At 41.3% G+C, this 13,623-nt stretch overlaps 1 protein-coding gene across 4 annotated transcripts in view; it reads left to right on the top strand.

The window, feature by feature from the left end:
- Window positions 1-13,623, top strand: part of SEMA5A (semaphorin 5A) — a 421,628-nt gene that overhangs the window by 371,759 nt on the left and 36,246 nt on the right. For 2 of the 4 annotated variants that reach the window (XM_074329090.2, XM_074329092.2), the window contains 2 exons: window positions 332-349; window positions 579-726. In XM_074329090.2, coding sequence (XP_074185191.1) covers window positions 332-349; window positions 579-726 — 166 coding nt within the window. The remainder of the gene's footprint in view (window positions 1-331; window positions 350-578; window positions 727-13,623) is intronic. The other 2 variants (XM_074329094.2, XM_074329093.2) reach the window with 1 other exon arrangement.

Raw genomic sequence — 13,623 nt, 5'->3', positions numbered from 1 at the left:
AGGTTGTTGGGCATCATGCTGGGAGTCTGCAGATAAATATAAACGTGCGCTAACCTCAGCAGGTTATTGCATGAGGCTTTATGCTAAATTCAGACATTAACTTTTTTTTAGCTTATTATATTAATAGGATTGTGAGCCTTATTTGATTAATGGGTGAGAAATGAAATCCAGATACACTTTTGCTGACGTTGTATTCATAACCTACTTTATCTTTCAATGTTTATGTTTAGCAGATAAATGCCCTACCTAGGTATTTTCTATGTGTTCTCATTTTGGGGTGTCTATTTGAAGGGTTTTGTTTTGTTTGTTTCTCCTTAAATTGGCTGCACAGGAAGATCCATCCTGCATTGTGAGTTTAGCACTACCCTCATTGTCCCGTGCATCCCATTGTCTGTGCACACGCGGCATGGCCAGCGCCACCTCTGCCTCCTTCACTGTGCAACCACTTCAACTGCAAAACGCCGGTCCACGCAGAGCATGCCATGTGTACGACATCCGGTGCAGGGACGGAGCGTGGAGGGTCTGCGGCCGCTCGTTGCACTAAGCCAGCCCCTGTCCTCTTGCTTTCCCCATTACAGATACTGCAATGAGCACCTGCTGTGCCCCCCGCACATGTTCTGGACAGGCTGGGGTCCTTGGGAACGGTGCACGGCCCAGTGCGGGGGCGGCATTCAAGCTCGCCGCAGGACCTGCGAGAATGGGCCCGACTGCGCGGGCTGCAATATGGTGAGTACAGCCCGCGGCCTGCAGCTGGAAGAGCAGAGCCAACACACGCTGGATGTTCTCCTACCCAGATGCCCTGAATACACAAGATGCACTGCAAACACTGAGTGTCTGGTACATACTAAGTGTTCTGCACACACCAGGTGCTCTGCACACACCAGGTGCTTGGCACTCACCAGGTGCTCAGCAAACACCAGGTGCTCTGCACACACCAGGTGCTCTGCACACACCAGGTGCTTGGCACTCACCAGGTGCTCAGCAAACACCAGGTGCTCTGCACACACCAGGTACTCTGCACACACTAGGTGCTTGGCACTCACTAGGTACCTAGCAAACACTAAATGCTGTGAATCACATACGTTTCTCTGGTTAATGACAATGTTTGGAGAAAATACTGGAAATTCAGAGTATCCTGGAAGCTTCTTGAATTAAATATTCACCTATGGGGTAAGCTGCCCCAGAGTTCTTCAGGTCCCATTTCTGAGCTGTCATGACATTTCAAATCATGACAAAAACTTCAGCCTGCTTAAAATTCTGGTCACAGTATTTGATTTGGGGAAATGGGATAAGGTCTCCATACTGAGCCTACACTAACGTATAGAACGCAGATGAACCTGAAACACTGAGTAGTGAGAAACTTTATGGGGTCACTATCAGGCCCACTGGTGCCAATTGAGAGGGAATGAAAGATAACTCAGAGTTTTGTTTTTCTTCCATCTTAGCAGCTCATCTTTTCTTTATCACTTTAAAGCCCCAAATAACATTCCTCTAGTGCAAGCTCCTTCCCAAAGGCTGGTCGTTACTCTTCCTGCACCATCAGTCAGGAACACTGAGCCCGAAAGCCTCCTGGGCTGGCACCTCCTTCACCTTCCCCTGGTGCTGGCACCGCAGAGTGTGTGCAGAGACGGGGTCATGTTTGGGGGAGAAGTTCAGCATGAGAAGGTCTAGCTTGGCATCCTTCCTCGCTGATTGTTCCAGTTGGTCTTTGCAGCATTTTGGTCCCCTGGTTGATGAGACTGAGCTATGTTTTTGAGCTACTGTAAGGCTGGTTTTTGTGAGATGTAAAAACCACATACCCCCAACAGCCTTGAGGAATTTGGAGAGAGGAAGAGGGCTATGAGATGGTTTGTCAGATGTTACTCCCCAAGATGACCCAAGGAGACCTCTGTTACTGGGGTTTGCGATTACATTTTTTCCCCTTTGCACTGGCTGATATTGCAGTAGCTTTAATAGAAGCTGTTAGTGATTAAAAAGGCACTTCTTTCCAGGTCAGCCTGAACTAAATTTGAACACTGAAAAATATCAATGTCCAATTTGCAATGATATATTTATTGATATTTCGGGTGCTGAAATCTAAAATTATTTCTTAAAATGTATGGGTAAATCTGTGCGCATTCACTTGTTCTAGGAAAACAATTCAAATGTGGTAGCTTTATTTTTTGCTGAATATATCATTTCCTATTTGCGGTGGGTTGGCATCTGCACATGAGATCTCCATGCCTGGATCAGACAGGGTTTGTCTGGTCCGCTGGGATGGATGGGCCAAGTTGTTCTTATATTTTAGTTTCTAAAACCTTACAATATGAAAAACCCGGAAAACATTTCCTATCATTCATTTTTTCATTGCAAAGTGACTTCAATAATTACATTTAAAAACAGTTTAATGAAAGAAAGAAGTTCATATTAAGGAAAGTTTAGCATATCTCCGATGTAGTCACTGGAATGTATGTGTATGGGAGCACGTATACGGTGGGGGAATACACCTGATTATAAATGTGAAACTCGAATGTCTTCCTAAAATGTTAATGTACGTATTACTTTATGTCCACATTCACAGAATTATGGTTTATAAAACAAATATAACGTCAGTTTTCAAATCCAGAAAAATGTCATACAAGTCTCCGATGAACCTAATGTCAGTTCTTAGGTATTTTAGTTATTTTTCTTTTTTTCTTTCCCACCAAAATTAATCTCCTGACCATGTGCTTCCAAGAAGATGTTATGGTGGCAGATTGGAGCCGTCTAACTCTTTCATCGTAGGAGGATCACCTTTATTTTCCTCCCGTGACTTTTCCATTTATTCCCGTTTCTGTCTCTTTTACTGCAGAAATGCCAACCCATGCTCTTTGAATGACCTAAGCGGGATGAAGGAGGGGCTTGGTTCTTTTGGATTTCTTAGAATATGTATCCTACCAGTTAAATTCCTAAGAAGTTTATTAAAAATAATCGCTGTTTAAAGGAATATGTTGATCTTCATATTCCAGCTGCAGTTTATGATATAAATCTTTGGCCACAAGTATGCTTTGGTGGAGGTGTATTATCAAGATAGTAGTTGTAAAGTATAGGTAATTTATTTATTTTGGAGTCAAGAAGTTCAAGACACATCTTGCCTGTGTCTGGCTGGATGAGCAGTCAGTGGATGTCTCCAAATCTCAGTCTCCTCCGCTAAGAAGGGGTGACAGTCCCTCCCTCCTACCACTGCTGTCAAGTGTCAAATTTGGTGATGTCCTTGAGGTTCTAGCTGACGGTCTCACCTTTCCAGCCCTTCACTGTGAGTTCTCCTTGCTACTCTCATTTCTTTAATTGTTATCCCTGGGCTTCAGCTGCTTCTCTGAGCTCACGCTTATTAAAACCGACAGTATGCTAATGAAATGTTATATACGTAGTAAAGGACATGTTTGTGGAAAGTATAAGAACTTTCCCTGAGTACTACAGCAGACTATCGAGAAAGAGTTGATTTCAAGTTCAAGTATGACCAGTATATTGAAAACGTGAGAATCTTTTCTTGCTCCACCATTTTGGAATGGATATTTCACATAAAGATCTCCCATGTTTCACCTGTGAAATTCATATATCCTGGTTTTGAATATGTTTCCAAGTCTCTATTTAAATCTCAGTGGGAGTGGTTCAGTTTAGACAGTTAAGGACCCTCATTGAGAACTATTAGGTTTTTCCCTATGAATCCCTGCTCTTAAAGTTCCAAATATCTCTCCAGGATCCTGATTTCAGTTCTTTTGGATAAATATGCAGACGTGAGCATGCTGGGTCATAAGGTAGTTCCATTTTTCATTTTTTAAGGAACCTCCATACTGTTTTCCATAGCGGCTGCACCTGTTTGCATTCCCACCAACAGTGCACAAGGGGTGTGGTTTCTCCACATCTAAAGGAGTTGAAATTAGGACCTAGAAGAGCTGTCCCCACTCTCATGTTCATTGCAGCACTATTCACAGTAGCCATGATGTGGAAATGACCTGATGACCATCAACAGATGAGTGGATAAAGGAAATGTGGTGCATCCATACTATTCAGCCTTTAAAAAGAAGGGAATTCTGTATCATGTGACAACATGGGTGAACCTTGAAGGATACTGTGCTAAGTGAAATTAGCCAGTCACAAAAAGACAAATGCTGCGTGATTCCACTTCTAAGAGGAATCCAAAATAGTCAAATTCATAGAATCAAAGAGTGGAATGCTGGTTTCCAGAGGCTGGGTGGAGAGGGAAATGGGGAAATTAAGTGTCAGTTAAGCGAGGTACACAAGTTCTGGACTTAAAGATTTCAGAGGTAGATCTCATGCTAAATGTTCTTACTACCAAAACAAAGTTACAGAAAAACAATAGTTCCAGATGTTGAAGGCTTGGGGGCTGTGGAGCTTTGGGTTGTGTGGGGGCTGATTAACCGACATAGAGGATGACCTGGTCTTGTGCAGACACTTAATTGTGTGACCCTGAGGCCCGCCCACTGTCCTCTGGGCCTCTGTCTTCCTCCATGAAGTGTGGGGTCAAGCCTGCTGGTGCCCTGAAATTGCTGATTCTGTGATCCTGGGGTCCCTTCTCTGGACCCTGGTGGCACATGTGTCCAGCTGGCTGGCTGAGGGATCACTAGTGGGATGCACCCTTCCTTTGTGTCTGAGACCTCTGGTGAGGTGGAATGACACGCCAGGACACTTCATGGGCAGGTGTTTCCTGTCCACAGCCAAGGAAGCTTACCTAGAACCCCAGGAGCAGCTGGGTTCCTCCGGTTCCTCGCCGTTCCTGCCCAGATCTCGCATGGTCCCTTCACACATGTGGCCTCATGGAGCGGGTGGGGAGACCATGGAGGGCAGGTGAGACGGGTGGGGCCCACGTCCCTGCACTGCCTCTGCGTCACCAAGACACTTGAGGTGCCATTCCCTATTTGCAGTTTGCACCCCGAAATTAAATATGAGGCACTGATACGTGGCTGTTTAGGAGAATACATATAAAGTATGATATTTGTAGTATAACACAGCCCAGTGACAAACCTAACACAGGCGTTCATAACATAGCAATTATCTTCACTGTCATTACCGGCACCAATGCATAGTAGCCGGGGAACAAAGTTCCATGCTTGAATTATATAGCAATAACAACTGATTCTTTATATGTTACTATATTTTAAATTACTTTAAATTAATATATATAAACATCAATATTTTAGATTAATGTATTAAATATAAATATTATTTTATATTAATTGTATTTCGCTTATTGATGTTTCAATTTTAACTTCTTTAGATAATGTCTAGTAAGCATAGTGGTAATTGTTAGATCAAGTCTCACAAATCCTAACACTGCATACTGTCAAATTAAATAGTAAATGAAATTACAACTAAACATACCTTACTTATTTAGCCATGTTATCGTGTGTTACCATGCTTCAGTTTCGATTGAAATCCTATGTTACATAATAAAATAATTAACTTTTATCTAGTGCCTACTGCATACCATACACTGCATGAAGAGCAATGAAAACGTATTATGTTTATTCTCCCTGTGTCCCTGCTGGGCACCTTTCATTAACACTTCTACTTGGAGATGGGGAAACTCAACTTGAGAAGGAACAATGGACTTGGCCTGTAGTCAGTTGCTAGTGGGTGACTAGGTCAGCATTTGAGAACTAGTTCTCTGGGTATGAATTGAATTTAGTGACACGACTCCATTCACGTATTTTTTTAGTGAACTGTTGAGTAATAAATGATGGGTCTTTATTTTTCTTTATGCTTATTTAGTACAAAGTGTTTCTCAAAAGAAAGAGGAGCTTTTTTGGCTTTTCATTGTTTTGGCCTCTCTCATTCATTAGCACCCTTCGTTTTCATAATATTGTGATCACATTCTTTCAGCCAACCATGAGAGTACCATTAGGAGATTGTTATGAGCAAGGAAATTAATTGAAGATAAACTCACAACACAAATCTTAATTCTGTTTTGGCTGAAAATTACAACACGTTGAAGGAAAAAATGATAGAAAATGTCATGTTGTATAAATAGAATTGCTTTTCAAATTAATGTCACTGAAGATTTCCTCAAAGGCTTAGCTGATGTGTAAAAGAATAGAGCTAAAGAAGGTGTCAGATACAGCAAAGAGAATTCCAAAGCAGAAATGTACATAGTATTGCCGGCACTATATTTATTGCTGAAATATCACACATAGTGTAAAACACTTGATCGAAAGCTATCATTTACAATATCAGCAGAAAGCATATCTACTTCCTACAAAAGAACTGGACCACATCCAGCCCTGAAAGGTCCAAAAGAAAGACGTCAAAGTCAATCCACATGGTCAAAGGGATTCTGTGAAGATTCGTCAGAGTTAATAGAACACACTGAAAATTGTTTGTATCAAATTATGGCACCATGGATAAATTTAGGAGCAAGTGCAAACTGGCAATCAGAAGCATAAACAGGTGACAATAATGACAGTATTACAAAATACTTCATTTCTGTGTACCTCTTTGGAGTTTGCAAAATGCGTTGGAAATGTCATCTCCTGCATTCCTGATTTTCCGAATGAGAAAATCACGGCCTAGAGAAACTAGTTATGTACCTAAAACCCTGCAGCCAGATGAGCAAGGCCCCATATCGAGGCTTTGTCATCCTAAGGTCCGAAAAAGGTCTAGGATGCTCTGGCTTCCTCAGAAAATAATGGGTCAAGAACTGTGAGATCACCCAGCAGGAGCTCATTTCCCACACTCATAAAGCTGGATGGACGCCAAGAAACCTTATTAGAAAGATTCATTTCCTTTCATGCTTAATTGATAAAGTTATCTCTAGTGTTCCCTTTATTTTTTTTTAGTGCTAAAATGTCTTCAAGCGATTCACAACCTCCTTGCAATGGCACTTACTTCTCTTCAGCTGGCACCTCCTTTCTGCATAAAATATGGAGGAAATGTAAACTGGGAAAGACTAAAGCTTTTCAACCTGAACAAGTACTTTTGACGTTGGCTGCTTGCTAGTTTATAGTTCTTAGTTTCCTTTGTTTTCATAGTTAGTGTTTCCTCCTTTCTGAACAGCGGTTTTCTCGAGATCTGTGGTCCTGCCATGGAGGTCGGGCTCTGTGAGCAGGCAGAGAGGAAGTTCTCTCCGTGTTTGATGACTTTTGTTTGCTTTCCTTCCGTTTGTACAATGTAAGCCCAGCATATGCTAGACTGCAGGTATTGAACAGTGCCAGTTTGCACTAAAGTATGTGTTAAAGTGTTATTATCTCACTTTGGGCCAAGACACACGTCCCCACGGTTATTTGCTCCCCCTGGCACCATCAGGAAAGCTGTCACCAACGTTGGCCTCTGGCCTGGGCTCCTTGCATGAGCTACTCCTTGAGGTGTGTACTTTCTCCTTCCCTTCCTGTTTGTAGACTCTGCCTCTCAAATGCCGCTTCACAACTAATATTAAAAGGCATACTGTTCCTTGATTGCTGTACCTATTGGAGATAACCTAAAATATTCACGTGTTCTATGACCATGAAAGCTCAACAGACCTCCTTGACCTTCATGGAGAAGGTCAGCATATGAACTCTTCCACTGTGCTCACAAAATGCATACACTCAGAGTTGCAAATATTCTTCTGCAAGGGAAATGATCGATTTCCCTCTCTGAAACTTGATATTAGAACTTTATAAGCATGAGGATGCAAAATTTGCTTTCTTTTGTTATGAGATTTCTCAGTAAAGAGCTTGCAGATATGAAAGATGGTCACATTTTGTTAAAAGAGGCTTTTAGTATTCAGAGAAAGTTAATATCAGGACACAAGATCAAGTGGTACAGCGGATGGCTACAAAAGTGTAAGTTTCCTGAAATTTAGCACTGGAAGTTTGGCAATCAAGTTTAAAAGAATGATGCGTGATGCAGAGGGAGAGAAAAGAAAAAATGATGGATTATAGGAATTAATCTATCAAAAGTCTGCCCCTAGAACATATAAATTATCATCTGCAATCTCTGGAAATGGCACTTGGTAGGGAGACCTGGAGTATTTCACAAAAAAATGTTTTATTTATAATGTTGCAAGAGTCTGCTGCACAGATTTCCTTGGCTTTACAAAAAATCAGACTTGTTTCTGTCTATAAAAATTCAAATACAGTGATTGCAAAGTTAATTGAAAAGGGGAGCTTTCATGAATGGATGTTTTCTGCTGGAAAAGTGACTTAAGTGAGAAACACACAAATATTTTTTTCTTTACAGTTCACCAGTAAATTCCATAATAAAGATTTTCCTGTACCTGACACTAAAATACCTAAAATGTACTAATGGAAACACAATAATAGTATTCACAGTCATAACAATTTTCACTAAAAGTCTACGAGTTTAAAAATCTTTTGTAGGTCTACATGAATACATAGTACCCACAAAACAAACCACGTTTTTAAAGGCATAACACATACTCAGCCCTAGGAAACTCAGGTCTCTGTTTTAAATGATGACAGATTTTTAACTGCTACAGGATGAGTCCTTAAACACGACTTTCTAAATTTGAAGCTTTAGCAGCCATTCCTCTAAACACAATCAGGGAATAGTCTTTTCCAAATGCTTCTTCTATCTTTGACTGTAGCCCGGCTCACACTTTTGGGTGAATCATGGATTATCTAACCATAGAGAACACTCTTTGGGTCGTGAGTCGATTTGTTGTCACCGCTAAATTGGGCACTTATTTTGGTCAATTTCTGTAGTCACCTTGTCTGCTTGTTGTTACACTGCGCACTTGCCACTGCAATTAAACAGAACACTCTCTGAGTTTTAAAACATGATTCAGTTGTTCAGCCAAATGGACTTTTAAATGATGTGCCCTGATGCTGTTCTTCTCATGGGAAGATAGGGACTTCCTGTCCCAGTGTGCAGTTTGCAGGGTCACGATTGGGCTCTTGTGTGGATTTGCATCTTTGGTGTACTTCCATCTTTTCCCCTCACCCAATTTTTAAAAATCATATTTCAGTCCAGCACCTCACTGCACAGGCTGGGGTTGTATTTCCAGGAGGCATTTTCATGATGTGGGCCGTGACTGCGTGAGAACGTTCTACCCACCTGGACATCCCAGCCTGAGACCTGTGGGTCCACACTGGCTTAACGCTGCTCAACCACCTTATAGAAAAGGTGGAGAGAAGCAGGGATCTGACCCATCATAGGTTCCACCTCTAGAGATGCCAACATATTGCCCCAGCCGACTCGTTCCTAAAACCCTCTCTAAAATCAAGTAAATAAACACACAAACAGAACCTTGGGAGACACCCTCTGAGGAAGGCTTTGTCATCTATTTAATTGGCTTTGCCTCTTGTGGTGTCTTCCTTTTGCTTTACTCAGGTTTGCCAGATCTGCATACCTTACAGTCTTAAAAGATGTTTGCCTCAAGTCACACTGATGTCACTAGAATCTGAGCGTCTTGATTTTTTACCCAGGTCCTTCCATCATTATTTTCTAAATGTTAAGCTTCTAGCCAATGATGGGTTCTGGGGACCGCAGGGTGAAGAAGAGAATCACAGTCCCTGCTTAGAGCTTAGGTAGGAACCCACCTTTGTGAAGCTTGACCCCAAATGGTCTGTTTACCAGTTTCTTCGTTACCAATTTTTATGTGTGGGTGCTGCTGTTCACAACGTGCGTTAATGCCAATTTCCACTGAGCAAGGATGGAGTGTGTTAGAGAAGTATTTCACGCGTACACAAGTGCAGCTACAGGATTTCCCAGTGAGTTTCGATCACAGTATACTTGTCATTTGTTTTGGTTCATGACAGACAGTTCTTCCTTTTGAAGAAGTAATGTAAGTGTTTAATTATATCAGTGATGTCTTGTAATTGGTGTTTTGCTTAGGATTTGAATTTCACATTTTATTATTTCATCTGAGTGCCTCTGGTGGCGTTATCGAACATGTATCACTTCTGTTGTTGAAACAATTCACATACATAATAATTTTCAAAGCAACTTGAGTTAAGTAAAGAAGGAAGCAGCAGATGTTGGAGCACGAAAAAATGATTTAAAACCATTGACTATTCTTCACAGATGCCAGTTTCTTTCTTCCCAAGTGCTATCCCTTTAGTAATCCTAGAATTTTCTAAGAATTAGAGACTAGGTCAGACCCCTTCTATGTGAAGACCAGAGAGAATATAAGAAGCTACCACTACATTTAGATACTCTAATTTCTAAACAGAAACACGAGGTTACATTTAGAAGACTTCAACGTTTGTCAGAGAAAATAAAAGCCTAATTATTTTGCTCGGTCGTCCGACGATGTGTCACAAAGCAGACATTCTTAGAACACTCGTCTCTTCATTTCACTCCACGTCATGTTTTTTCCAAGATCTGTTTGACTTGCAGAATCTCATGAGGTTCCGGTTTGAAAGCAATAGTTGCAATAAAGACATGTGAAGATAGAATTGGCTCATACCCTGTCACATTCTTGCATTATTTTATAAGCCATGCTGCGTGAGAAAGGAACACCCCACACACTCGTCTTTGGCATCTTCTTTCGTTATGCGAACCATTTCCCACATCTGTTCCAGTCTATCCTAGTCCCATGAAATTGCCCAGTTTGCGACTATTGGAATGCAGTCTTCCAATGAACGTTAGTGTCACTGTGTGGGAGAAAGAATCGGCAGTGGCTGAAAGGAGGAAGCTGTGGAATCCGCTTTATAAGGTGACTCAGACTCCTTATATGAAACCAGAAGCACGTGAACCATAGCCTTTCAAAAGAGAGAGAGGGAGACGAAGATAGACAGGCAAACAGATGGAATTCAGCCTCGAGAGGTGCCCTCTGATATTCTCCAGGCACTTTTCCTTATGAAGCTAATTTAATTGATTTCTTTCTCATATCTTCTTGCAATTGTGAATAGCTTTTAGTGATAAGGCCCTGACATCTAACAGTGAACGGAAGGAAAGGAACTGTGCCTGTTACATGAGTCTTTGAGAATTGATTTCTCTAATGCGTGGTGTGATAGCCTATGATGTTAATTTCCAAATAGTTTCACATATGGAGGAAGAGAACATTCTTAGTAACTTCAGTTACTGATTCACGTCTGTCATCCTATTCTTTGTAGAATTTTCAGATATTTTCTTCTGTGTATCTAGCCAACTGAAAATGTTGACGGGCTACTGTGTGTAGAAAACTGTACTAGGCACTACGGGAGATAAACAGGTGTATGCAATGAAACTCCAAAGCTTAAGGAGCTGGCTTTCTAGCTTAGGAGAAAACATGTAAATCAAATGGCTAGAATATAAGGAAGAAGTTGGAATGCCCATGGAGCAATTAGGAGAAAAACAGTGAATCTGGCTGGATGGGTCAAGGGCCCCACCAGGTGTGGCCAGGATTTGGCCAAGTTGAGATGGGAGTGGGACTTCACTGTGAAAGGAACATGAGTGGAGCGTGTGGATCAAAGGAAACGGTGTATACTCTGTGAGTGCTAAGCAGCATCGTGCGTGTGACTTGGGAATACGTTAAAGAAATGTGACAAGGCACAGATTTAGAAAGTAAATTGTTTCATTTCTAAAGGGTCTTGAGTACCAGGCTGTGGGGTGCATGGTTGTTCAGCTCTCATTAACTTGCTATTGCAGTGGCATAATTGGAGATACACTAATTTTCTTGGGGTAATATTTCCACAGTTCAGCTCCATCCATGATTTCAGAACATATAAGCTACATCATATTTTCCATTATTTTCCCCTTCAGTGAAAAATAAATCATGTTTTTACTATCTAAATGAAGCTATCTATTGTAAATACGTACATGATGCTACGCGTGCAAATCTGCGTGTGTGTGGTTGTGCGTGGTCCTTATTCTAAAGCGTGCTGCTTTCCCACATTCATTACGTCAACATTAGTGGGTACTCCCAAACCTTAAATTTAAGGTCAGTCTTGCCCAAACATATGTTATATAAACTTGGGTTTAGTCTTATTTCAAAGAGGAAAGTTCCATCACACTACTATGAGCTGAATTAATTTGTTTTTAAACTTATAAAAAAAAAGAACTTACTAAAAAAAAGAAGATATTTTAAGATTTTAAAGTCAGGGATAACATCTATTTTATTCACGACTGTATCCTCAACACATAACAGTGTAGGATAGTAAATAAATGAGCCTAATTATTAAATATATGTATCAATCTTTTTAAAGATGATGACGTTTTGGGGAAAGTCGTCAACATCTTTTCAAATGAAGGGATTAGGCTCATGGTTATATTTTTCTTGTCTAGTCTTTGATTCTTTCTTACAGTCTCTTATAATGGAACATGCTTTGTGGTTAGTCTTTCACAGAGATTCTTCACACTGCAATGAAACTGCCTTTATTTCACATTTAATTTTTCTTCCCATGATATTTGTGTCTGAACATTGTTCATATTCTTAAATTATTTCAAATTCTTTCTAATTGGTTTTGCAAGTCTGCTGCAAATGAATCCAATTTAGCACTGAAACCCAGTCTGCCTGTAGTAATAATGTATGAAGTTCATTAAAATTTCTTTTGATATTAGATTATACTTGGCCATGACCTTCAAAGACCTTATCAGGTCTCATAGCAAGATTTGAGTATATATAACTAAGGCAGAGCACTTAATTAGAAAAGAAAATCTGAATTTAATATTTTAAAGTGGCACAGATTCCAACATTTGAGCTCCCTTCTGTAAACAAGAATCCCAAGGGCCATGACCCTTTGCAGACTATGACTCTCCATGTTAATCAAATGTTGTCTTATCCCGTTTGGTGCCCTTCCTGTACACTAACCCGAGTCTAGTCCCGCTCGGTTCCCTCAACAAACAAGTCTTCAACAAGTACAGTGCACTCCCCAGCTTGCAGTGTGTGCTGGGTGGAATGTGACTCTGATGACGTTGCTGTCCTGGACCTCAGGATGCTCTCAGCCTAAGAGGAGGAAGAATATGAAGGACCAAATGGCATCAACTCCAGGTGGAAAGAGCCATACGCACGCTTCAGGTGTCCAGAGGATGGAAGAAGTCAGCTTGTGACTTTAAGCCCCCTGCACATGGGATGGGTTTCACTGGAAAAGCCCCAAGTCCTAATTTTAGCAGAAGTCATTTGGCAGTTTATGGGGTTACTGAGACCCAGGAAGACCTGTGGTCATGGGAATTTGGATATAAAGTGTGTTCCCAGCAGTTTGCTTACACAAAAATTGGCCGGCACTGGAACTGGCTGAGGCTTGGTGCTTCCCTGGGAGTGCATGTGGGGTGGCTTGCCTCCAGCTCCAAGGGCTGTGAGGGTGACCCCCTAGGTACACTGAGGAACCCTCCTTGTGTACTCTGCAGGATAGGGATTTGGCTGTGGACCTCCAGTGCTCCTGTTGTTTCCCCATGCACTGGGAGTGTCATTGACACCAAGGTCATTCATTCCCCTGGAGATGGAAACATTCGGAATATTGGGATTGATATTTCATCTTGTAAACCATAATTCCTGAGGCTATTAGGGAAATGTAATTCCCCATGAAGGGCTTTGGCAAGTTTCTTCTTGGGTGCATGTGTGTTGTGTGACCTTCTCAGGGCCTCTCAAGCTCTCTCACTGGTTTGTCATCCTTGGCGCTCAAAGATCAAATTATTCTTAGATGTGTCTCACGAGTCATGGCATAATGAGAGGAGTCTGGCCACAGGAAACCCTATTTCATCCTGCTACAGATTGGTCACTTT

This window comes from Rhinolophus sinicus, chromosome 3 (genome assembly GCF_057876585.1).
Source record: "Rhinolophus sinicus isolate RSI-liver-muscle chromosome 3, RSI-T2T, whole genome shotgun sequence".
Taxonomy (NCBI): Eukaryota; Metazoa; Chordata; class Mammalia; order Chiroptera; family Rhinolophidae; genus Rhinolophus; species Rhinolophus sinicus.
Note: the sequence above shows the minus strand (reverse complement) of the source record. Positions and strands in the feature narration are given on the sequence as shown.